At 34.4% G+C, this 25744-nt stretch overlaps 1 protein-coding gene across 2 annotated transcripts in view; it reads right to left on the bottom strand.

Moving 5' to 3' along the window:
* Stk38l (serine/threonine kinase 38 like) overlaps positions 1-25744 on the bottom strand; it is a 75633-nt gene that overhangs the window by 2749 nt on the left and 47140 nt on the right. For both annotated transcript variants that reach the window (XM_046436215.2, XM_046436216.2), the window contains 12 exons: positions 23605-23749; positions 19531-19582; positions 13913-14035; positions 13436-13519; positions 8180-8303; positions 6270-6424; positions 5758-5860; positions 5511-5572; positions 2849-2966; positions 2308-2431; positions 1389-1484; positions 73-164 (listed from right to left, as the gene is read on the bottom strand). In XM_046436215.2, the coding sequence (XP_046292171.1) occupies positions 73-164; positions 1389-1484; positions 2308-2431; positions 2849-2966; positions 5511-5572; positions 5758-5860; positions 6270-6424; positions 8180-8303; positions 13436-13519; positions 13913-14035; positions 19531-19582; positions 23605-23738 (1267 nt within the window). In that variant the 5' untranslated portion in view covers positions 23739-23749. The remainder of the gene's footprint in view (positions 1-72; positions 165-1388; positions 1485-2307; positions 2432-2848; positions 2967-5510; positions 5573-5757; positions 5861-6269; positions 6425-8179; positions 8304-13435; positions 13520-13912; positions 14036-19530; positions 19583-23604; positions 23750-25744) is intronic.

The following is a 25744-nucleotide window of genomic DNA, read 5'->3' as shown; positions in this document are numbered from 1 at the left end:
AATATAGAAATTTCATTAGTAAAATGTCACCTTCATAGACTTTTAATAGCATGAGTTATAAGATTATCTTACCTGGTTGTAAGATATCAGATTCAGGGAAGTCATCAAAATTTGAAGTGTCATCAATGCTCTTGATTTCTATAGGGATTGCTGCTGGCCTTTCCCTGTAAAATAAGGTACTGAGTAACCATGGGAAATTTTCCTGAATTCTTTATTTTCCAACAAATAATTCTTACAAATCTTGTGTGCTATTTTCTAATTAAAAAGGCCAATGACATTTATTGTGGATATGAGAATAGTTCAGTGGATTTCAAAATAGTTGAGTATAAATTTTTACAAAAATGTTTTCATTTACTTAGAATTTTAAAATTCTTGTACCAAGACTTTTTCATGCTATTTTTAAGTAGAAAAAGAGTGACCGATTTTACAGTTATATAAAATAGGATATTGTGAGGATTGGATCCTACTTAAGTAATTAAGGACTAGAATTCTTCTAGTAGAAGAACCAAAAATTCAAAGTTATTTGGGAAAACAAGGTACTACATATTTGTGATGAAATGTGAATGCAAATACTTCTCAGTTGTATGAATTTCAAGAGAATCAAGAATATTAGGTTTTTTTAAAAAATAGTCATGAATATGCCTTCTTTTTTTAAAAATATTTTTTTTTTTAGTCGTAGATGGACATATATCTTTATTTATTTATTTATTTGGTGGCTGAGGCTTGAACCCAATGCCTTACGCATGTAAGGCAAGTGCTCAACCACTGAGCTACAACCCCAGACCCTGAAAGTGTCTTCTTATCATGTTAAAAATATTTGGCTATAAAAATCATTAAAAGAAACTATCAGTTTTTATTGTATATTTTTTAGAGGGTGGGATACTGTGGATTGACCTCAGGAGCCACATCCCCAGCCCTATTTTGTATTTTATTTAGAGACAGGGTCTCACTGAGTTGGTCAGCACCTCACTTTTGTGGAGGCTGGCTTTGAATTCAAGATCCTCCTACCTCAGCCTCCCAAGCCACTCATATTACCGGTGTGTGCCACCACACCTGGCTTACATTAAGGAATTTTCAACAATATTTTAATGAATACATTGGGTGTTAAGTTTACCAGATTATGTAAAAGGTACTAAGATATTAAGTAGAAGGTTCTAAAAAGCAAAATGTGTTTTTTTCCTTTACAGTGGACATTAGCCTATGATAAGTCATTTAGCTATATAGCCAGTATAGTCTCACTTATATAACCCAGAAAACATTGACTTGATAACATTATAATAGTGGTACTTCTTCTGCTAGGGGTAATCTAGCAGAATTGAAGGTAAATTAATCACCAAATCTAGAAACTCATAATACTCAGACTTCTCCCCCAAAGTCCAGCAACATACCTTATATGCCCCCAGTCTACGCCTTCAAAAAAGGGGTGACTTTTTATTTCTTCTACTCCACTATTCCCAATTCTATTTTCAGAATCAGTACAAAATCTATAACAAGAAAACAAATTATATACAAATTATATCTAAAGTACTCAGGTTATTTTTTTATTTTTTTAAAGCATTACAAAATTTTTTTTGAAGCTTACTATGTTTATTGTGGAAAATGTAGGAGAAAATAAAAATCACCCATAATTGTAGTATTTAGGGATAACTATTATAAATTACAATGTATGTAGCCAGTCTGCTGTTGTTGAACATTTAGATGGTTTCCAATTTTTCATGACTAAAACAATATCCAGATAAACATACTTAAATGTTTATATACATCAAATTATTTGCATAAGCAAAACTCTAAAAGCAGAGTCGCTAGGTCTAAGGTCATATATAGTTTAAAGATTTTTTAATGACAGGCTGTTCTCACAGGTTGTTCCATTTATAATCCTTCCAGCTCTTCACAGCAGTACCAAAATACATCTTAGTTATAGAACAGAATAGAATCTTTTGCTTAGATGATTTCATATACAGACTTTCATAAAAAGGAGTTCCTACCACTAACAAATTTCCTTTCCCTCTTCTCTTTAATAGGATTAGGTCACTGCATTCTAACAGGAGTGACATTTTGCTTTTAATGTGTATCAGTCCCTGAAACAATACAAGACTTCTTCCCTCTTCTTGACTCCTACTTTTTTTCCATTGCAAACTTCCTTTTAAGAGTTTACATTAAAAAAAAAAAAAAACCTTTTCTTTATTGACTTCTTTGGCTATGTAGATCAGTGGTATCCTCTCTTGACACACAAAAGTGAAACAGATCTTTTAGGTACCTGTGAAGTGTTAAGACACCCTGAATTCCTCTAGGGGTTTAAACACTAACCTGAGAATTAAATCCTTGGCTTTCTCAGAGATAGGTACTTCTGGAGGAAATACTAGAGTTTCTTTCCAATTCATCACTTTTCTGTATGTTTCTTGAGGTGTTTCAGAGCAGAAAGGTGGATAGCCTACATGTCACAAAGAAAAACAAAAGCTTTGTCAGCTTTTGTGATTAATTAAATTGTACCTACTAAATATGTGCCACAAGAAACAATGCTGAATGTTGTATCTAATTTAAAAAATACCACCATTCATCAATTTACAATAAAATTGCCAATAGAGTCAATAAAGGATTTAAAGTACCCCTTTTCCTTATTTTATCTGAAAAGTCATGCAGATACATGAATGTCCAGGTAAATAACTGCCTTCCTTCAATAGGATCCCTAAAGAGTCCTTTGGTATTTGGTAGTATTTAACATTGCAGAAGGTTAGAAATAGGTTTAAAGTAGTTAAACTACTTTAGCCCATGATATCTGTAACATGTTCAAACAATAGCACTCAAGGTAACGCACACATCACGTATATAAGTTAACGACAGAACATACCTATTAACATTTCATACATAATCACTCCCAAAGACCACCAGTCACACAACTTGTTGTAACCAGTCTGCATGAAGACTTCTGGAGCAATGTAATCTGGTGTCCCAACTGTGGAATATGCCTGTAAAGGAGCAGCTTATCAAACCAACATTCAGAACATTTAAAAAACAAAAAACAATAAAACAAAAAAAATCCCAACCACCTGAGTATGATTTACTACTGAAAAAAGTAATGTTTAGAGAAGTTAATTTTCCCTTTAATAACTTATTCCATATGTTTATCATATGCAAGGTGAGTCAGATTCTATGTTACAGAATACATGATTTCTGCTTCCTAAGATGCTCAACTAAGTCATTATATGTGTAGCCCTAAGTCCATTTCAAAACAGAATGAAAAGGTTGAACCCTGGCTGCCCTGTCACTACTATTGTGTTCTCGGGCAAGTTATTTAAGCTCTCAGAGCCTCAGCTTCTGCTTACAAAAATCTGTGGTAATAAAACTTGCCACAACAGAGTTGATAAAACAAGAATAAAACAAGAAAAGGAATGTACTTTGTAAACTAAAAACTACTATAAGCATCTGGTATTTTCATTGTAATTCCATGATGTTCTTATCCATTCAGGAAGCTATGCAGTTTTACCACTGAGCCTCACTCCCAAGTCCATTTTATTTTTTATTTTGAGATAAGGTCTTGCTAAGTTGCTTAGGGTCTCGATTAATTGCTGAGGCTGGCTTTGAACTTTTGATCCTCCTGCCTCCGTCTCTGGGATTACAGGCATGCTTCACTGCACCTGGCTTCATTCTTAGTAAATTGTTTTTAAGGAGTAGTTCTCAATGAGAGCTAGGTGCTATTTCTAATGTAACAAGCAGATTTTGTCATCTAAACAATCTGGGAGAAGACATGATTGGCAGTTAGTGGGCAGAGGAAATTTCCTGTCCTAAATAGTAATAAAGTACTTTTTTACTTCTTCCTTGGGAAACCCTGATACAACACAGAATAACTATTGGCCATGAGAACATTAACCTATGATTACCTTTGAAAACTCTGTAAATAGGAGATAAAGAATTCTCCTATGATATTTTTAACCAGTATTCATTATTTTCCTTTAAAAGTAGGCAATACTGCAATTCTTTTCTCAGCTGTAAAATATGACCTAAAAGTGACACATTGAAAAGCAGAATGGAGTTTTCCTCAATGCATAGCTCAATACATTTAAAAAACACTGAACTATTTTTACAAGAGTTTTCAATTACTTGGTCTAGTAAGAGAATAAGTTAAATCATGCAAAGTTTGTTTATTTGGTTTTAGAGGGTGTCAAACTATTATTTTTCAGTCTATTTACTTCCCTAAAGGAATGGTGAGTTAGAATCCCCATTCATTACTTGGTTGAAGTGAACAAATATTTATAGAGTATCTATATGTGCCAGACATTGTATGAGAAGGTGGAAAAACAAAGTCAAAAGGCACATTCTTCATCTTACAAATGTTCATGGTTCTGGATAAAGGGAAAGAGGAAAAGGGGGAAACAATTCTTATAAATTTGCTAAGTAACAGAGGAGAAATAGTATGGGGTTAAAAGTAGTATAATTCTACATTAATGGAATAATGAAGTTTACCTGTGGCAAATTTTTTGGGGGTGTGGGAGGGTTGGTTACTGGGGATATAATCCAGGGGCATTTTATTGCTGAGCTACATCCCAAGCCCCTTTTTACTTCTTCTTCTTCTTCTTTTTTTTTGTACTAGGGATTGATACTCAACTACTGAGCCACATCCCCAGCCCTATTTTGTATTTTATTTAGAGACAGGGTCTCGCTGAGTTAGCACCTCACTTTTGCGGAGGCTGGCTTTGAGCTCAAGATCTTCCTACCTCAGCCTCCTGAGCTGCTGGGATTACATGTATGAACCACTTTTTTACTTTTTTTTTTTTTTTTTTAAACAAAGGTGGTGTTATTTTATTTGGACCTTTATTTTGTACATTTATATGCAATGTTGAGAATCAAACCCAGTGCCTCACACATGCTAGACAAGTGTTCTACCACTGAGCCACAACGCCAGCCCATTACTTTTTATTTTGAGAAAGGATCTCACTAAGTTGCTGAGAGTCTCGCTAAATTTTAGAGGCTGGCCTCAAACCTGTGATCCTGCTGTTGAAGCCTCTCAAGATGCTGGGATTATAGGCATGCACCACCATACCCACCTTGAGGAGTTTTGTATCTATTCTATCATAACACTGTTGAAATCCCAAATTTCCTATTTACTTGATCTCTAAAGAAGTTCATAGAAAAGGGCAACCACTTTTTTACAATTGTTATTTGTTGTATCAGGATTTATATCACAGCACAGAAAATGAGGAAATGGAAATCTCATGCCATTCACACACTCAGTATGTTTTATTTACAGTGTTAATTACTATTAAACAGATGAATTACTTATTCATATTAATTCTCAATAAAGTACTCTAAAATTAAATCATAAAGTAGATTTTTCTAGTTTGCTTTATAGGCAAGGAAATCGTAAAAAGAAACAGAAAACTATGTGAGCCCAGAACAAGCACCATCATTGAAGGGAGTACTAATCACTGTGAAGACAAAACAATTAAGTAGAAAACAGATGAGATTTTAGGACCAGCACACAAAATTCTCTCTTGAAAATGTGGTTAACTCACCAGTTGTCTCCTGTTTTTCTTCCATGTTTCCGCTTTCCTCTTTGAGTTCATGTTCTGAAATGCTAATTTCAGCAAGACAGAATTATAATCACGAGGGGAAAACTCTTAGCAAAAGACAAATCACATATAAACATCTAAAACACAAGGTAAATTCAGTTGAGTGGGGAGAGGAAGGGAGAAAATTATCATTTCTTAACAGTACTGCATTTAACCAGCTATCTTAATCAAAATAAAAAAGCAAACTTACAGAAGTCACTTGGTGGGTTGTGTGTAAGATTTCTGTAGAATTCAGTCCTGTGAGCTTTCTTTAACCCCGTGCATAAACCAAAATCAGATAATTTTACATGTCCCTAAAAAAAAATTTCAGTAAAACCAGATTATATCAACTTTGAAAAAAAGGCCTTATTATAAACTCCTCTTTTAAATGCAATTATTATTAAAATCTTTGGCTTAAAATTCAGATAAAAATGTAAACTTAGAAATATTGGAGGAGGAGGATTTTTTTTAAAAGCATAAAATGGAAGGAGATTTAAAAAAAAAAAAAAACCCCATGGATTTATCCCCAGCACTGCAAAAAAAAAAAAAAAAAAATCATATCCCCATGATACATTCCACTCCAGAGGCCTCTCCTATTGTGCTGTTCTGAAATAATGTAGTTTAGTAATAATTCAAATTACAGTTGTATATTTTTAATCATAAAACCAGCTTTACTCTATAAACTAATCAGCAACCTCATAATTCACCAGTTTATGCACATGCCTTGGCATCCAATAAAAGGTTGTCTGGCTTGATATCCCGATGGATGAAGCCCAACTGGTGGATTGCATCTATTGCCAGAACAGTCTCTGAAATGTAGAACTGTGTTTCCTCTTCTGTCAAGGTATCCTTCTTCATTAACAATGTCATCATGTCACCTAAGAAAAGGGAAGCATCATGTTACTGAAAATGCTTCAAAAGGGGAGGAAATACCCTGCAAAAGCTTTCTTTGTATTTTTACAATGTATGTCTGATTTGGCATTTTGTGATCCACCCAGTACACCTCTAACCATCTCTGGAGCTAAACAAAAGTCACGTTGCATAAGCAAATTTTGATGACATGCAATGGTTTTAGAGTAGAGAGTTTTTTGAAACCAAATCAGAACAGAGCTGATAGAAGCTGATGAAGAAATATAACTCCATTCAGAATAAGTTGCTGAAGAAAATAAGTCAAACTGCAAAAAGAATCAAAATAAACACAGCAGGAAATCAGACATACTCTTTAAAGTTTCAAAAATAGCCTGAGCTCCTTAGTCCAAAGAAAATAGAACATTAGCTCACTTTAAGAAATCACTTCTAGGCAGTCTTTTATTTTCAAGAAAATTTTTCCTTTAAAAAAGGGCAAATAATAAGTAGTTTTTAGTACTGTAAACACTAGTGCATTTGCAACACAGGATTGATAACTGATAATATTTTCTCTTATCTGCTTTGAGTCTTTTTAAAAAAAGACTATATAGAAGTATTCTTTGTCCTCCACTCCCATTCTATTTCCCATTCCCTCTTAGCTGAGTAACAATGGATAGATTTGGTTTGGTGTGTATCCTTCCGGCTTATTTATAAAATATGGTTTCACATATTTATGTATTAATCTAGAAATTTATAGTTTTGGGTTTTTTAAATTTTACCTAAATGCTATCAAATTATGTGTAATTTCACAGCTTGTTTTTATTTCATTCCACTGTTTCTGAATTTTACTGTGGAGTCAGATAGAGCTTATGACTTTTAATTACAGTTAAAAAATTTCCATCACATAATTTGGACAGATTTTATTGTTCTATACTTCTAATGACAGGCATTTGTCTTGCATGTAGTTTTTCACTATTATGCTGATGCTGCCATAAGCATTCTTTTGCACATTTCTTGTGCACATGTAGGGAGAATCTCCAGGGAGAACAGCTGGTTGCGAAAGTACTGGATCATAGGCCACATGCATTTTCAGATTCACTGAACATCTCTAAATTGCTCTCCATCAAAGTTAGAGATCTACTTACAGGAGGTCAGTATCTTCTACAGTCTTATCAATATTCATTATTATCAGACTTGAAGGCTTTTGATAATCTGATGAGTGTGAAATGATATATCATTCCTATTTACATTGCATTTCACTGAGGCTGGGGATATAGCTCAGTTGGTAAGTGTTTACCTTGTATGCACAAGGCCCTGGGTTCAATCCCCAGCAACACACACACACACAAAAAAAAAAAAAAAAAAGAAAGAAAGAAAAAGAAAAAAAAAAAAGCATTTCCCTGAATATAGGTGAAGGTGAACATTTTCCTATATAAAGCAGCCAGAGTTTCTCTTCTGTACACTGTCAGTCATTTTCCTGCTGGGTATTTGTGTTTTTATTTTATTGGCTTTTTGTTTTAACTCTACACTTATAACAATCTAAGGGTTGCAGTGAACCCAGAATGGTAGTATTTAAAATGTACCAATTCTAATCATTCCTTCAAAATTTGATTTGATTTGACCTGATTTGTGGTCAAAATGAATATTATTATACAAGGAAATTCTGAAAAACTGTGAGTATATAAACCCCATAACTAGAACTATAAAAGTAAACCTAATCAACAAAGTTATTATTACATATAAAGATATGCTTGGTCAGCTTGTCATTGCTATAATGTTTTCTTTACCTCCAGGAAGAAATTCCATGATGAGATAAAGGTTCCTCTTATCCTGAAAACTGTAAAACATCTTCACCACCCAGGCACCATCTGCTTCCACCAAAATATCTCTTTCTGCTCGGATATGTGCCACCTAGAGGAATGTATTTTAAAAGAATAATTGTAACACATTACACATTTTTCAAGTTTCCCTCTTAAAATTATGCATCCATAATTGTCATGAAGGAAAACTGGAATTTGAAAAAAGATTTCAAACATAATGCATGTTCAAATTCTCATTAAATATGGAGACTCTCACGAAATAATTTGTTTTAGCTAATATCTTTAGGGTTGAAAAGATGAGATCAAAAGGTATATTATGGAAAGCTGAGGCCTTTGAGATAGGGTAATGACTAGTCCACAATCTTCCCAACTAAAACCTCTCAACCAGGGCAAGAATCCTGGCTTTGTTATATAAATTCAGGACATTAGTTTGACTTTGTTAAAAGCAGTAAACAATGCCATGTAGATTAGTATCACAAAGCCAAAGTTTACTAAAACTACTTTTAGCCATTAAAAAAGAGGGCCCAGTTTGATCTTTGTTAGCTTTTATTCGGAGGAACATTTGTAATAATTTTATATTATATTAAGTTATTGTTAGAAAATCTCTAATCATTAGTTACAGCAAAGTAGTATAAGTTTTTGAGGTTTTCCTACTGATTTGTCAGACACATAATTACCTGGGATACCATTATGTAAAAATTTTATAGACTAGAAATTTCATAAACTGAATAATTTATGAGGTTGGTATAACTTCAGTTTCCAGATGCTTTTGCATTAGTATGTTTACATGTTCTTTGTTCAAGGATTTATCAACAAGATTTGATTTTGTACTTTTGATATTTTCACTGTGTACCACTAAGAACTCTGGTCCAAAGCACATTGAAAGCACATATTTGAAAGCCTTTTAAGGATAATAAAATCTGATCTGCTTGAGAAGTCATTTTGGGAATTACTGTTATTGCTTGGTTCAATAAATGCTGAGAGCATAGCACAAGAGTGAAGAACAAAGAACCTGCTTTTTGGCATCAAAAAAACTATTTTCTCTCTGGATTTGACTCAATAAGGAAAAAAATGATAATAAAAATTTGTACCAATTTCTTTTTACAAAGCATTTTAAGGCAGTAAAGGAAAAGCCCTGAACTTTTGGAGCTACGTGTGATGTTGTCAGGAAAAAAACTATATCATAAACTTGGCTTGATTATTTAAAAATATCTTACAGCTAGATTACATGGTATGTTTCCCAAATGGGACCAGAAGATTTGAAAGGATGATGTACGGTGATGTGGCAGCACAAGGCCTGCGATTTGATTTTGGGGGTGTTTAGCACTACAGTATCTGTGACAAACCTTGAAATACAGAGTAGAATTGGAAAAGTTTTCTAAAATGAAATTCAGAAGGGAGGGGAAAGGAGGGATGTGGGGATAGGGAGAACAGTAGAATGAAACAGACATTATTACTTTATGTATATACGTGACTGTAAGATCAATGTGATTCTCAATATGTACACTCAGAAAAATGAGAAATCAGATCCCTTCTATGTATAATATATCAAAGTATATAAATGCATTTTACTGTCACGTATAACTAATTAAAACAAATTAAAAAAATAAAAAATAAATAAAATGAAATTCAGTGGTAAAAGAATGCAGATTAATTTATGAGGTAGGAAGTGGGGGACAATTCCAAAATGCACAAACTGACTGCATGCAAAGCTGGTAAGAGTTCCTCTGTACAAGAAAGAACAATAGTCCAGAGGCTCCTCAACTTCTAGCAAAATATTTGAGACCATGCTGTCCAATACAAATATAACACAAGCCACACATGTAATTTTAAATTTTCCAGTAGCTACATTAAAGCAAAAAAAAGAAAAAAGCTAGGTGAAATTAATTTTAGTAATAGTTTGTATAATCTGATATTCCTAAATTAAATATCTAATTGATATAAAATTGTTGAGATATTTTATATTTTTGACCCTGAGTCTTCATTTAGTGTGTAGTTTACATTTATAGTACATCTCAATTCAGAGTGGCTACATTTCTAGTGCTCAGCAGCCACATGACTAGTAGCTTGACTACAGCTTCAATTAACTGCTACCTTTTGTCCTTCCTCTAAAACCATATCTAGGATTTATCCTATTATGGCTAAGTTAGATTCCTATGTACCTCTTAGTCTCTGAAGCTATCTTTTTTACCCAAACTTACGTTCCAATCATTATCTATAATTCTCTTCTCTAGCTTGACAGCTCCATCTTTCTTGCCTTCCAAACCTCTTCCCTCTGGAATCATAGATTGTCATCAACAAAGTCCCCTAAAACCTCTCCTCTGGATGGTTCCTTGCACCCTGTCACTTCAGCTGAAACCTGGGTGAAAAGCACCCAACTACCAACTGGTTCCACCATAAATTCATGAATACAAATCTCAGTGGGCATTTGCCATAGCAAGTATCCTTTCCCACACTTCCAGATAACTATTTTGCACTTTTCTCTCTTTTGACCTCCAACAAGCTGCACCTCCTTTACTCCAAGCCAGTGACTGCTCCTTTGTACTCAGGCAGAAACCTGGAACTTCCCAATGCCAGAACAACCACTCTATATTCCCATTTCTCTGCTTTTCTTCTGTTTTACTAGATGGGTTTCTGGTCCTGTCCTCCAGCATACTGCTGCAGTTATCTCTCCTTTCTTTCCTGCATCTTCAATTTTTTCCTTTCTAATGAATTCTTCCAACTAAGACATTTCTTGTCCTAAAACAAAAACAAAAACAAAAAAACCCCTTTCGGCCCTAACTCTCACTTTACTAATTTATTCTTTAATCTGCTTCACATGAAGAATTTACCGCTACTTACTTCTCCACTTGTTGCTTCCCATTCTATTTTCCACTATTCCAGTTAGACTTCTCCTTGCCAAGATACTCGTCTCCTTTGTAGTTTCTTCTTCTGTGTGGTGCTGGGATCCAGGCCCTCTTCTCTATCTATACTCGTTCCCTAGGCAATTTCATCTTGTCCCATTACTTTATCCTTGTTTCTTCCCTTCTTCTCACAATTCTGCCCATCCTCTCATTCTGCAATAATCCATCAGAGCAAAATCTGCTAACTCTTCCTGCAAACACACACACACTTAATCTATTTTAATTTTTCTTCAACTTTACTATTGTAACCAAAGTGTAAGCCACAACTACATCCTGGATGGAAATGATACACTCTCCCAGGTGGTCTCTGTGCTTCAAATCATGCTTTGCCTATAAGCAAGCAAAAAGATGAATTCATTTTTGTTAAAAAAAAAAAAAAAAAACACACACGACTGCCCAGCTTAAACAGGGGGGAAAAATAAAACAAACAATATCATCCCATTGTACTCAGAATAAAACCCAAATTCTAGATCATGGCTTTCAAAGTCCCATGTGATCTGGCTACTGCCTACCTTTTCCACTTCATTTCTAATCACTTTTCCCTCACTTAATTCTAGCCACATGGTTTCCTTCTCTCTGAGCAGACTAAGGTTATTCCTGCCTCAGGTCTCTGGATTTGCTCCCGAGACCTTTATTCTAATTATGTCATTCTTTCTCATCATTCAGTCTCTCATCAAATATTCCTTCCTAAGAGAAACTTCCCCTGACTGAATTCTTCCTCTTTAACCCAGATCATATATATCACCGATCCTTTTAAAGAAATTTTCACATAATATTTATCAATCATGACAATTTGATATAGCTGTCTGTGCAGTCTCTCCATTGTTTCAAAAGGACAAGGATCAGATTTGTTAACTATTGTATCTCAGGGTGGGGTGGTAGCTCAGGAGTAAAGCACATGCCTAGCATTCAGAAGGCCCTCACCACTGCTGAACGAACACACACACACACACACACACACACACACACACACACAGAGTTCCTGACCTACAATGGTATTTGGTATACTGTAGATACTCAATAACTGAATAAATGCTATGGAAGAAAGAACAAAGCAAAACAATGCAGTGAAAATCCAAGTGTGTCATAGTGAAATAAAAATCAATATTTTACTGCTGCAATGACAAAGTAAGAATTGGGGGGGACAAACAAATAAAATCTAAGAAGAGGTGCCATCTCTCCTTATGCTCCTATTGTTGAGTCCTTCACCAGAATATGTATTCAATTTAGAGTTTTACAGGGTGTCCATCCAGATTGGGAATATAGAACACCTATGAAATGGAAACATATCAGTGTTTTCAGACATTATGGCCACCCCACAGAACTGCATTAAGTCCCAGGAAACAGAGAGTAAACCAAGGAATAGAAAAAGAGCAGTGAACAGATATTGGAAATAGTAAAACCAGTAAATTCTCAGGAAATTAGTTCTGCTAATTTGATATGCAACAGGATTAAGAGTGTTGGGAACTATTCTTTTTTTCCACCAAAATCAGAAAAGGGGGTATTTCAGAAGGAATTCTGTTATGAACTGAATGAATCACCCAAAATTGTAATAGTTAAGTCCTAACACCCCAGTGTGACTATATTTGGAGATAGGACCTCTAGGCCCTCTAAAAAAGGTTTAATGAGGATGAAGGGTGAAGTTAGTGTCCTTATAAGAAGAGACGCCAGGAGTTCTCATGTGAGTATTTGTGTTCATTCTCCGAGGCCCTCCACCCCCATCTTCCCTTCATTCACCAAGGAAAGGCCATGTGAATACTTAGTGAAAAGTAGCCTTCTGCAAGTCAGGAGAAGAGGCCCCACCAGAAACCAAATACTATAAGAACTTTGATCTTGGGACATCCAGCCTCCAGAACTACAGGAAAATAAGCTACCCAGCTTGTAGTGTTTTTGCCATAGCAGAAAACTAATACATAGATATTTATAAACTTGAAGACATTTTAAATATAAGAATTGAGCTGGGCATGGTAGTATGTACCTATAATCCCAGCAACTCAGGAGGTTGAGGCAGTAGGATCTTAAGTTCAAGGTCAGTCTCAAAAACTTGGCAAAATCCTCAGTAATTTAGTAAGACCCTGTTTCCAAAGAGAACAAATAAAAAGTATTGAAATGTATCTCAGTGGTAGAGTCTCCCTGGGTTTTAGCCCCAATACCACCAAAATATAAATAAATAAATAATTGGAAAACACTATAACAGGCTATCAAAAATTAATCAATTATATATTAAGACAGATGTATTTTAAAAATTCCAATATAAACACTACCCTACCATCTTAGACATGGATGTTTCTTTGCAACGCATGTGTGAAAGAATCCATACCTGTTCTTTTTCAAGCATATCAGCCTTTCTCAATATCTTCATTGCATAGATATGTCCTGTATCTTTTTTTTGGACCAGCCGTACCTATAATATAAAAATACATATTATAGCCAAACATGTTGATGCATGCCTGTAATCCCAGTTACTCAGAAGGTTGAAGCAGGAAGATTACAAGTTGAGGCCAGTCTGGGCAACTTATTTTGAGATCCTGTCTCAAAATAAAAAATAAAAAGGGCTGGGAATGTGGTTCCAAGGTAGAGTGTTCCTGGATTCAATCCTCAGTAAAAATAAATAAATACACACACACACACACACACACAAGTCACTACTTTTAATTCAAGAGTGAAGAGCAGGTTCCTTTGAAGAAAGCTGGTATTTGCCATTGGTGGTAATTTAGGAATAATATGTTTGAATAGATATTTTAAACTATCTTAGGACATATATTTCATCAGTGGTGGCTTCAACAGAGCAGCTCACCTCTCCAAAAGCTCCTCTTCCTATAACTTTCAGAGACTCAAAGTCATCCAAGCCAAGCCTGGTCCTCTTGAGCCGTAAAAACTCCGTTTCCTTGCGAGCATGTTGTGATCGGCGTAATTTTTTCTATTGAAAAAAGATAATTTAAAAGGATAATTTATAATCAGGTTGTTTCAAAGGTGCTTACAATATTAAAAGATGATAAACATAAAAACAGAGATAAGGTATCACTCATCTTTAACTGAACCCTGCTTAGTTTTTAGTCATTCAGCTAAGAAGGAAAAACAGATCAAAATGACCAGAAATATTACTCCTAAATAAAAAAAAAACTACTGAAGTATCTCTTCCTGATCCTGTATATATGTTTTAAAGAATTAGGTTAACAATTAATTAGAAATATGTAAATGTGTATCATCAATACAATGGAATTCTGATACCTCTTAAAGTTAGGATAAACAGATGAGGGGCTGGGGAGATAGCTCAGTGGTAAAGCACCTGCCTAGCATGCATGAGGCCCTGAGTTCAATCCCCATCACCACATAAAAAATAAACAACAACAATAAAAAATTATATTAAAAAAAGATAAGTAGATGAGATTAAGAGATTATGTCTTCAATCCAGACAGCTGAATGAAGTTACCCAGACACAACAATGTAGAAATTATGACACTGTGAAAATAAGTCAAATGTAAAAATTGAAAAGCTTTACTTAGTGTCCTTTTTCACATCAAATACTTATTACAAAATCCAGTGATACTATGGAAAATAAGTAGGCAACAATGAAGGAGAATTTTTTCTTTTGATAAGAAGTCATAAGATAAGAGAAATTAAATTATTAACACAAAGATAAAATAATCATTACTTTGTTTACCAAAAGGGTATCCAAACCTAGTACCTATGTATTAGTTTGAATTAATCATGCAGGGTGATTTTAATCTTTTAGAAATCAGTTTAAAGCATCTTAAAATGACATTTATATAATTGTGAAAACACAAGTGGATCCTAGAGCAACAGTGAAGACTATTTTTGCTTCCTTTTACATAAAATGCAATGCCAGTAACCTTTTTTGAACATAGTAGGTGTTCAAAAATACCTTTTGAATAATTTTAAAAGCCTGAATTACTCGTAAAAGACAACTCTTCAAATTAGCTTGTTTTAAATTTTAAGACTATAGCTTTTTAAAGGCCACTTGGTGGCACTATAGCATTATGTCCTTAAAAGTAATAAGGTGAGTTTAAAAAAATTTTAGTTGCATAAATGAATATGTCTTAAGAATTCTTAAAGATAATCCTGAATCTTTCCCTTTATAGCTCATGAAACAGGGTACATTTAGGCATAGTTACAGAAACTTGTCTAATCTGAATGCAGAAGATGACCTGATTGTACCATTTCATTAAAAGTACCTATAGACTAGTTAAAAAAAAAAAAAAAAAAAAGTTCACTGAATATCTAATAGGTTAAGTTGTATTTGACATACAGATGTATTTAATTTGTATGGCAAGTTGTTTTAAAACATTCTAATATTTGCCAAAAAATTTTAGAAGTAGAGGTGATTTTACATAAAAATCCAAATGTCTAGTTCTTTTTGAAAAACAGGAAATTGGCCACACTCTAATGACAATCCTCTTTAGCTGGACAATAATTCCCTAATTTGTCACAGTTTCTACCACTGATGACAGTCACCAGGGGAGAAGTCTACTTGGACTGGAGCTCTTAGTTTCTCATACAGTAAAGTAAAGAGTGATAGGTAAGTCTTTATTAACAGACAAACTAGAAGATTATTTAGAAAAAGGGAAAAAAAGAATATCTTTGTGGAACTAAACAAAAAATGTCCTTATGAGATGGACATGCAAACAAAGTATGTCTAGATGCCCAGCACTGCAAAAATAAGGAAAGATAAGCTGGCTCTTATTTATTTCTCTCTGGATTGGAATATAAACTTAAATTATTACCATTCTCAATAAAATTAAAAGAGCATAAATGATATGAGCTTTTAAAATATTTATCACATTAGGGTTCTGTAGTTTTCATTGTATAAGTCTTTCACCTCTTTTGTTAGGTTGATTCCCAAGTATTTTATTTTTTTTGAAGATATTTTGAATGGAGTGGTTGTCCTCATTTCCATTTCAGAGGATTTGTCGCTGATATACAGGAATGCCTTTGATTTATGCGTGTTGATTTTAAATCCTGCCACTTTGCTGAATTCATTTATTAGCTCTAATAGTTTCTTTGTAGAGCCTTTTGGGTCTGCTAGATATAGAATCATATCATCTGCAAATAGTGATAATTTAATTTCTTCTTTTCCTATTTTTATGCCTTTAATTTCTTTCGTCTGTCTAATTGCTCTGGCCAGTGTTTCGAGAACTATGTTGAAGAGAAGTGGAGAGAGAGGGCATCCCTGTCTTGTTCCAGATTTTAGAGGGAATGCCTTCAGTTTTTCTCCATTCAGAATAATGCTAGCCTGAGGCTTAGCATAGATTGCTTTTACAATATTGAGGTATGTTCCTGTTATCCCTAGTTTTTCTAGAGTTTTGAACATAAAGGGATGCTGTACTTTGTCAAATGCTTTTTCCGCATCTATCGAGATGATCATATGGTTCTTATTTTTAAGTCTATTGATGTGGTGAATAACATTTATTGATTTCCGTATATTGAACCAGCCTTGCATCCCAGGAGCCACCATTTGACCCAGCTATTCCCCTTCTTGGTCTATTCCCTAAAGACCTAAAAAGAGCATGCTACAGGGACACTGCTACATCGATGTTCATAGCAGCACAGTTCACAATAGCAAGACTGTGGAACCAACCTAGATGCCCTTCAATAGACGAATGGATAAAAAAAATGTGGCATTTATACACAATGGAGTATTACTCTGCATTAAAAAATGACAAAATCATAGAATTTACAGGGAAATGGATGGCATTAGAGCAGATTATGCTAAGTGAAGCTAGCCAATCCCTAAAAAACAAATGCCAAATGTCTTCTTTGATATAAGGAAAGTAACTAAGAACAGAGTAGGGACGAAGAACAGGAGAAGAAGATTAACATTTAACAGGGATGAGAGGTGGGAGGGAAAGGGAGAGAGAAGGTAAATTGCACGGTAATGGAAGGAGACCCTCAGGGTTATACAGTGGAGGGGGTAGAGAGAGAGGAGGGGAGGGGAGGGGAGAGGTGGGGAGGGGGGAGGGTGGATGATGGGAAAGGCAGCGGAGCACAACAGACACTAGTATGGCAATTTGTAAATCAATGGATGTGTAACTGATGTGAATCTGCAATCTGTGTATGGGGTGAAGGTGGGAGTTCATAACCCACTAGAATCAAAGTGTGGAATATGATATGTCAAGAAATTTGTAATGTTTTGAACAACCCACAATAAAAAATTAAAAAAAAAAAAAAAAAAAAAAATATTTATCACAGTAATTTTATATACATAATAATTTAAAATGTAAAAATATTTGAGTTTTCTAGATGGAATCAAGTGATTAACAAAGTAACCATCTTTTGTATAAATCAAGATATTATACACAGAGGGAAAGGTGCAGGTAAGATTGGATAACGGGTTGATTTCAAATCATCATTTGGTAGTTTACTCTTTAAATATAGAGACGCTTTTATGATTATCAACTGCTATAAGTTATGATTCATTCCCTACCACCCAGGAAATAAAGTATACCTCTCTTAGTAAATTATTCTAAACCTTACTTTCCACTGGTGCTGTCAACTTAGCTTGCTATTTTCTTCATGCACCCTTTAGAGTGCAAATGTTATTATTCATTATTCTGCATACATATTCATTATTTTGTATATACCTCATCTGAAGAGTAAATTCTATTCTTCTTTCTTTCTTTATTTTAATTAGGTATATATGACAGCTGGATGCATTCTGATTCATTGTACACAATTGCAGCACAACTTTTCATTTCTCTGGTTGTACAAGATATAGCATCACACCATATGTGCAGTCATACATGTACCTAGGGTAATGATGTCCATCTCGTTCCATTACCTTTCCTGCCCCCATACTCCCTCCCCTCTTCTCTCCCCTTTGCCCAATCACAGTTCCTCCATTTTTCCCACCCACCCCCATTATGGATCAGCATCCACTTATGAGAGAGAACATTCAGCCTTTGGTTTTTTGAGATTGGCTTACTTCACTTAGAATGATATTCTCCAACTCCATCCATTTACCTGCAAATGCTATGATTTTATTCTCTTTTAATGTTGAGTAATATTCTATTGTGTATATATACTACAGTTTCTTTATCCATTCATCTATTGAAGGGCATCTAGGTTGGTTACACAGTTTGGCTACTGTGAAAAATAAAGAGACCCAGAATCGCCAAAATTCTACTCATTCTTTAAACTTCAAAACTTCTTTGGCCCCCTAACTAGGAAAAAGAAGAAGTCTCTGTATTTTCAAAGTGTATCTATTTTTCTTTTCTTTTTTTGGCAGAACTGGAGATCCAATTTAGGGCCTCGTGCACGCTAGGCATGTGCTCTACTACTGAGGTACACCTCCGGCTCTATAATGTACACGTATTTTGAATATACACACAAACACATACATAATCTCTCCTGATGTGAAAACTCCTTGAAGGCAAGACCCATTGTTCATTTATTCTCTCAAATACTTACTGTAGCCCTGCCAGCTCTGAAGGTATAATGCTAAATAAGACATTATAGTCTCTGCTCTCTGGAAAGATAGTATTTTGAGGGTACCACAACAATAGAAATAGTGCTGTGACAGAAGGTAGGATGATGCCTTGTAGAAGTGATGCATAAAGTGAGACCTAAAAGCTCCTTGAAGGGTTAAAGGGAGTTGTGGAGGAATAACCAAGAGTTCCAAGTGGCAGAAATAGTATGTGACAAGGACTAAGATGAGAAAGGGAAAATTATAATGATTCAATGATGGTTGGTATGGGGGTAGGGAGGCAGGCATGAGGCTAGAGAAGGGGCAGAAGCCAACTTGTAAAGTCTTATACACCAATGTTACAGAGTTTTCCCAAGAGTGCAATGAAGAGTATTAGGCAAAATAGTGATATAATCAAATCTATTTTCAAACAAATCACTCTGGATACAGTGTGCAGAAACACTGCAAGTAGGAGGTAGTGAAACCACTTCAAGGCAGGTATTACTGAGGTGAAACATACAGTAGCTTAAATTACGTGTAGCAGTTTTAGGCTAGAGAAGTAAATGGTTTAAAAAAAATTTAGAGGACTGGGATTGTGACTTAGTGGTAAGAGTGCTCGCCTAGCACATGTGAGGTACTGGTTTTAATCCTCAGCACCACATACAAATAAGTAAAATAAAATAATTGTGTCCATCTACAACTAAAAAAAATTATTAAAAACTTTTTAAAAAATTTAGAAAAAACATTGAGAAGAGTTAAGCAATTAAGTGACTCCTCTTTGAGAACTGACTTCCTCGTTTCACACATCTATAGATAAAGTATGTTTTTGGAATTTTTAAAAAGAGCTGCCTCTTTCTAAAGACAGCTGAGATTGCAACAAAGAAAGTTCATATTCAAATGATGAAATCTAAAAATCAACTAATATTGATAAAAGAGAAAAAAATCAATGGGGTTACTTTTATATAGTAATTACAGGTAATAAAATACATTACCTCTTCATCTGCTAATCCTTCTTCTTCCATGGCCACTTCTAATTTCTTCTGCCTTTTCAAAAGAAAAAAATAATTAGAATTTTAAGTATGTTCCTAACTATACCTGTTTAAGAAAAGCATTTACCTATTCAAGTTAACTGCTTCAGATTGCCATGCTAGGAAAATCTTTCAAGTTGGATCAAAATAATCACTAAAAATAATTTTCTTTCTCAAAATATTAATTTAGATTTAGCTTCTTATATTGGACAAAGTATTAGTTCTTTTTTTCAGTGCTGGGGACTGAACCTCATGCATGATAGGCAAGTGCTACCACCGAGCCACATTCCCCAGCTGTAAACTCTACTTTTATAGTTTACTTCACTTTCCTGCCTAAATGACTATTGGAAAAGGTGACTATTGTACTATTGAAACACTCTGTTATCTAATGTACAATGTACCTAAATCAGTAATATTTCTCAGTGTTTATAATAAAAGAATAAAAAGGCAACAATGCTAAAAAGTATAAAAATTTAAGCTGGATATCTCTGTGTTTGAATCCTGGTTCTAACACTTTTCAGCAAAATGAGCTTGTTAGTCCCTCATTTTAAACTCAATTTTTCTAATCAAGAAAAGATGTCCAAAAGTATGATGTACATATGCATGGAAATGTACATATGTATGGAAATGTCGAAGTGAAATTCATTAATCTATACAATTAATATGAGTTAACAGTTACAACAAAAAGATGTTCAGTACAACTGTATATCTTATTCTATTAAAATTCTTTGGAAATTGGAAAGCCATATGTATATATGTAATAATCTACTTTCAGAATATTTTCTTCTCTAGAAATTGCCAAGTTTAGTTACTCATTTTTTTAAAAATGGCACCCTTAAAGTCAGTTAAGATAAGAATTTGTGATGTGGGAAGATATGTGGATAAAGTAACTAGAGAGATGATTATCGGATACATCTTACAATTCATTTCCAAGTAAACAATTTCATTTCTATTGTATTGGTTTTTCCTAAATATAAATCTGGGAGTACTTGTCCTAATTAGTTTTGGAGTATTCCCAAATAAGACTAACGTTTCAGACTTTGTTCAAATGAATCTAAGAGTTGATTGAAAACTATCAGAAACATTTTTCTTATTTTTGGTATTTATTATTCATGATAATATATTCAAAAGTAAACACTTTCTTAAACCATCATTAAAATAAATTCTTTTTACCTATGGAAAATTTATAACAGAAGTACCTAAAGCCTGTTGGTAAATCACAGATGAGAAGATGAGACCTAACAACATATTCTCCACTCACATGCTTTCCCCAACTTGCCATAGGCACCTACTGAAGTGCCCATTACAATGATTTTTTCCCCCAGGGCCCATTCCTTAGAATGGACTAAGCCCCTAACATTAGATTCTGTGCCTGCCATTAAGCAAGGCACTTCAGAGTTCTTGGTGAATGATTGATTTTCAGTTTTCTCTGTAGAAAAGAGTAATAGAACCATTATTCTGGGAAAGACTATCAATATACAAGCAACTTTATTCTAAGTCAAATCACCACTACCTCTCTTCCCCTAGATTCCGGCCAAGACTTACACTTCATGAAATCCTTCCTTATTCTAGGAAGAGATAACAGTAACTTACCATTTCCACCATATCTAAACAGAAAGCCATGACTTCTCTGGTACCTCTTTTAAAATAACTTTCCTTCTAAAACACTCTTATACTTTGCTCTGATAAATAATTTATTAGACTTATGCATTTATCCAATCAGGTCTCAAAAATACATCACATGTTTTCTTAAAATATATGCTTTTAAAAACATGAGCTGACCAGCTAATTTTTCTTCCATAGCACGAAGTTAAATCTACTTTTTTTTTTTTTTTAAATAAAGCATATTTTGGTCTCTCTCTCCTATAGATGGCCTTGTCAGCTCTGACAAATAAACTCTCATGTGTATCTCTGAAAACAAACAAACAAACAAACAAATAAATAAAGCAAATATTTTTATTCTTTCCTTTGGGAATAGAATCACTTTAAATTTTCAGAAAAAAAAAAAGACAATGACCTTTTAAAATTATGAAGAATAACATAGGTCTTTCTTTTCTTGTATCCCTTTTACTTTATTCACTCTCCCATGATGACCCAATCACTTTTAGCAACTTTAATTACATTTACTGATATATTTGGATTTCCTAACCTATTATGTCCTTTCTATTTTGGCATTTCAGGGTTTTTTTTTTGTTTTTAGTAATTCAGTTTTTCTTTTTTTGAGTCCTTTTGAATTGATGTTTTATCTCATGTCATTTTTTTCCTTCTACTAGTTTGGAAGTTACAAACTATTTTTATTCATTTAGTGGTTACCCAAGAAATTCCAACATACCTACTTAATTTGTCAAAGTTTGAAGTTAATCTTTATTCCCTTTCTACAAAGATCTTTAATTTCAATTATTTCTCTTTGACTTATAGTCTGTCACTAGAAAATATTTTAATTATTAAACACAGAAGACATTATTGTCATTTTTTGTGGTTTTATACAGTTGCTTTCGAGTTTTGATATAGCTACATCTCAATAAGTTGAAAATATCATCAGCAAAAAATGCATTTAATGCACTTGCATACTGAACATCATGGCAACATAGTACACTACAGAGTACTGGTTGTTTTACCTTGTGATAGTGTGGATGACTACAGCTGTACCCAGCATCAAGAAAGAGTATTGGAAAAGATCAAAATACAAAATCCAAAGTCTAATTTCTATTGAATGTATGTCACTTTCACACAATCATAAAGCTGAAAAATCATAAGTCAAACCATCACTAAGTAGGGGAACATCTGTACAATAGTTGTTGAGATTTATCCAGGCATTAGCCATTTAGATGTTCTATTTGTAATCACTTTCCTTCTGACTAAATGGAATCTTTTGCAATTTCTACTAGTAGTGAACTCTACAAAAACTTCTATTAGTGGTGAAGTTTGTGCTTGTGTCTGCTCCAATCTTGTTCCTCTCTTCCTTTAGGAACTTCAGAAATATGTCAGCTCTTCTCAATATGTTCCATGTTTCTTAATTCTCTTTCAAATATCCCTACTTTGTCTGTCTAAAATCAACTTCTGAATGCTTATACTTTATTTCCCTTTATCATCTAGTTCACTAATTCTTTCCTCACCTGTGTCTAATCCACAGTTAAACCTGTCCAAAATCTGACTCTTCTCTAGTTCTGTTCCACAAAATTGTACCCTCTCAGTTTGCATAGGCATTAATATCTGGGCCAGCATTGACTTATTTCCCTCACACTTTGTATTTGAATAGTTACTATTTTCTATTAATCTTCCACATGTCAGTTCTTCTCTATTGTTGTCAATTTTCCATTTGCTGGAACTACATCATAGCCTTTCCTGTTTCTAATTTCCCACCTCAGTCCATCCACTTTGTGTATCACAGTTAAAGTTCTCTTTTAAAGAAACATTTGTGGTCACTGCTCAAAAATCTTCAAGGCTTTACACCCTCAAGAGAACAGTGACATTAACAAAGCATCTGAAGCTCCCAGGATGTTGAAATCTAGCACATCCTGTGCCTGAGCTATATTGGACACTGCCTGACCTGACAGTGATTTGTTGTATCTCTAATATCCTTCCTCCTGCTCTTGTACCTCCTTCTCCTTCCTTTTACATATGTATAAATAGTATTCTTCCTTTAGAGCCTTGTTTAAATGCCACTACCATTTATGAAATATTTCCAGTTGTCTTAGTCAAAAGTAATCTTTCTTTCTCTCTTTTTTTCTTCCTTTAGTACTGGGGACTGACAGAAGCACGTTACCACTGAGCTACATCCCTAGCCCTTGATATACCATAATTTTGTAGCTTAAAACATTGATTATGGGAATTTGAGTGCACAAGACTTCAGATACCCCAGAAAATTGTTCTGTGAAAATAAAACAAATAACCAGATGCACTGTTGGTGCAGAAAACATAAAAACAGCATAAAGGGATCTGTAATACTCAGATTATTGATGAAAAACATGATTACAGTCCACTCACAGCACAATAGTTCATTTAACTGAACAAAATTTTGACCAGCCTTTACTATACCTGGTTTCTCTTTCTTCATGCTGTAAAATTAGATTGCTGTAAAAATTTTCCAATGTGAGCTTGGCTACAGTCACTCTTTCCCGGGTATGGTTGCTCATAGGAAAGGTTGTTGTAGTCCCTGCCGTCATTGCCATAGTAACAGAAACTGGAACGACATGTTAAAAACAAATTGTTTGGTAGGAAAAAAACTCTATTCCTTATAACAAACTCTGAAAATATTTAATTCTAAGAAAAATTCTACCCTAACAGTTAACATACCCAAATTTTTCATATTACAAATAATACAAAGTTAAAAAGAAAAAGAAGCACTATTCTCAAAGCAAGAGAAATTAATTTCGCATTGGCAAAGCCAGGGATGAATTATAGTGAAGCAGTACCAGCAGCAGTCTACACATAATAAAGGCACATACAAAAAATCATATTCAGCAACATCCAAAACAACAAAACTTCAGTCCATTTTGTTGATTTATTGATGACCAAATAAAATTTATAAGATTTTGGTAATAGTTACAGTTGCACCCCTGATAAATGTAAGTCTCCTATGAGTTAATGTAATTTAAATAGTAAGAAGTAACTTACTTTTTACTATATGCCACATAAATTCTATGAAACATGAATGTTACATTAAATATGCATGCAAGCAGTATGGAGTTTCCTGGGAAAGCTGGGAATGGAACCACCATTTGACCCAGCTATTGCCCTTCTCGGAATATTCCCTGAAGACCTTAAAAGAGCGTACTACAGGGATACTGCCACATTGATGTTCATAGCAGCACAATTCACAATAGCTAGATTGTGGAACCAACCCAGATGCCCTTCAATAGATGAATGGATAAAAAAAATGTGGCATTTATACACAATGGAGTATTACTCTGCACTAAAAAATGACAAAATCATGGAATTTGCAGGGAAATGGATGGTACTAGAGCAGATTATGTTAAGTGAAGCTAGCCAATCCCTAAAAAACAAATACCAAATGTCTTCTTTGATATAATGAGAGCAACTAAGAACAGAGCAGGGAGGAAGAGCAGGAGGAAAAGATTAACATTAAACAGAGACATGAGGTGGGAGGGAAAGGTAGAGAAAAGGGAAATTGCATGGAAATGGAAGGAGACCCTCACTGTTATACAAAATTTCATATAAGAGGTTATGAGGGGAATGGGAAAAAAAAACAAGGAGAGAAATGAATTACAGTAGATGGGGTAGAGAGAGAAGATGGGAGGGGAGGGGAGGGGGGATAGTAGAGGATAGGAAAGGTAGTAGAATACAACAGTTACTAATATGCCATTATGTAAAAATGTGGATGTGTAACCGATGTGATTCTGCAATCTGTATTTGGGGTAAAAATGGGAGTTCATAACCGACTTGAATCTAATGTATGAAATATGATATGTCAAGAGCTTTGTAATGTTTTGAACAACCAATAAAAAAAAAGTTTTGTGAAATAAAATAAAATATGCATGCAAGCATCAGTTTAAAGCCATTCATATAGGCATATGCTAATTTAGGAGAAAATTGCTAAAAATTGGTCTCTTTGGATGGGGTCATAACTGTCCCCTTTCACTCTTAATTCTATGTCGTTCTAGATGGTGCTACAAGAAGGTGCAGCATACTTCTCCAGACTAGATGAGGTCCATTTCCTTTTCAAATGAAATGAATGCTTGTAGGAACAGGAAGGAAACACAAACATATGAATCAAGCCAGGTAACAATAGGAAGTTCTGTGGCTTTGGCCAGTTTATGTTGTCTTAAAGACATTCAAGTGCCAACTTTTAGAAACTGCTAGACCAACCAAAGTACTGGTTTGAAGATAATGTGAATAATATAGCAAAATGGCTGTTTTGCAGGGGACAGACTGAACTCTCATGTTTGCTGTAGGTGGGCACTGACCCCAAGACACTTACCTACCACAGGCCATGTCTGGACCACAAAGATTAGAACAGTTCATTATTAAAGAGGCTTTTACATTCCTGACCTACCACAGGCCATGTCTAGACCAAAACTAGAATAGTTCACATATTAAAGAGGCTTTTGTATACTTGGATGTGGCTCATAACAAACCATACCCAAGAAGATTCAGCTTGCCAAGAGAGATCATCTAAAACTGCACTCTTATTCTGCACTCTTAGCAGAAAAGTTTT

This window comes from Marmota monax, unplaced genomic scaffold, assembly GCF_021218885.2.
Source record: "Marmota monax isolate L192 unplaced genomic scaffold, Marmota_monax_Labrador192_F-V1.1 WCK01_AAM20220418_F8-fsc00012, whole genome shotgun sequence".
In the NCBI taxonomy this organism is placed as follows: domain Eukaryota; kingdom Metazoa; phylum Chordata; class Mammalia; order Rodentia; family Sciuridae; genus Marmota; species Marmota monax.
The sequence above is the reverse complement of the archived record's forward strand: the minus strand, read 5'-3'. Positions and strand labels throughout refer to the sequence as shown.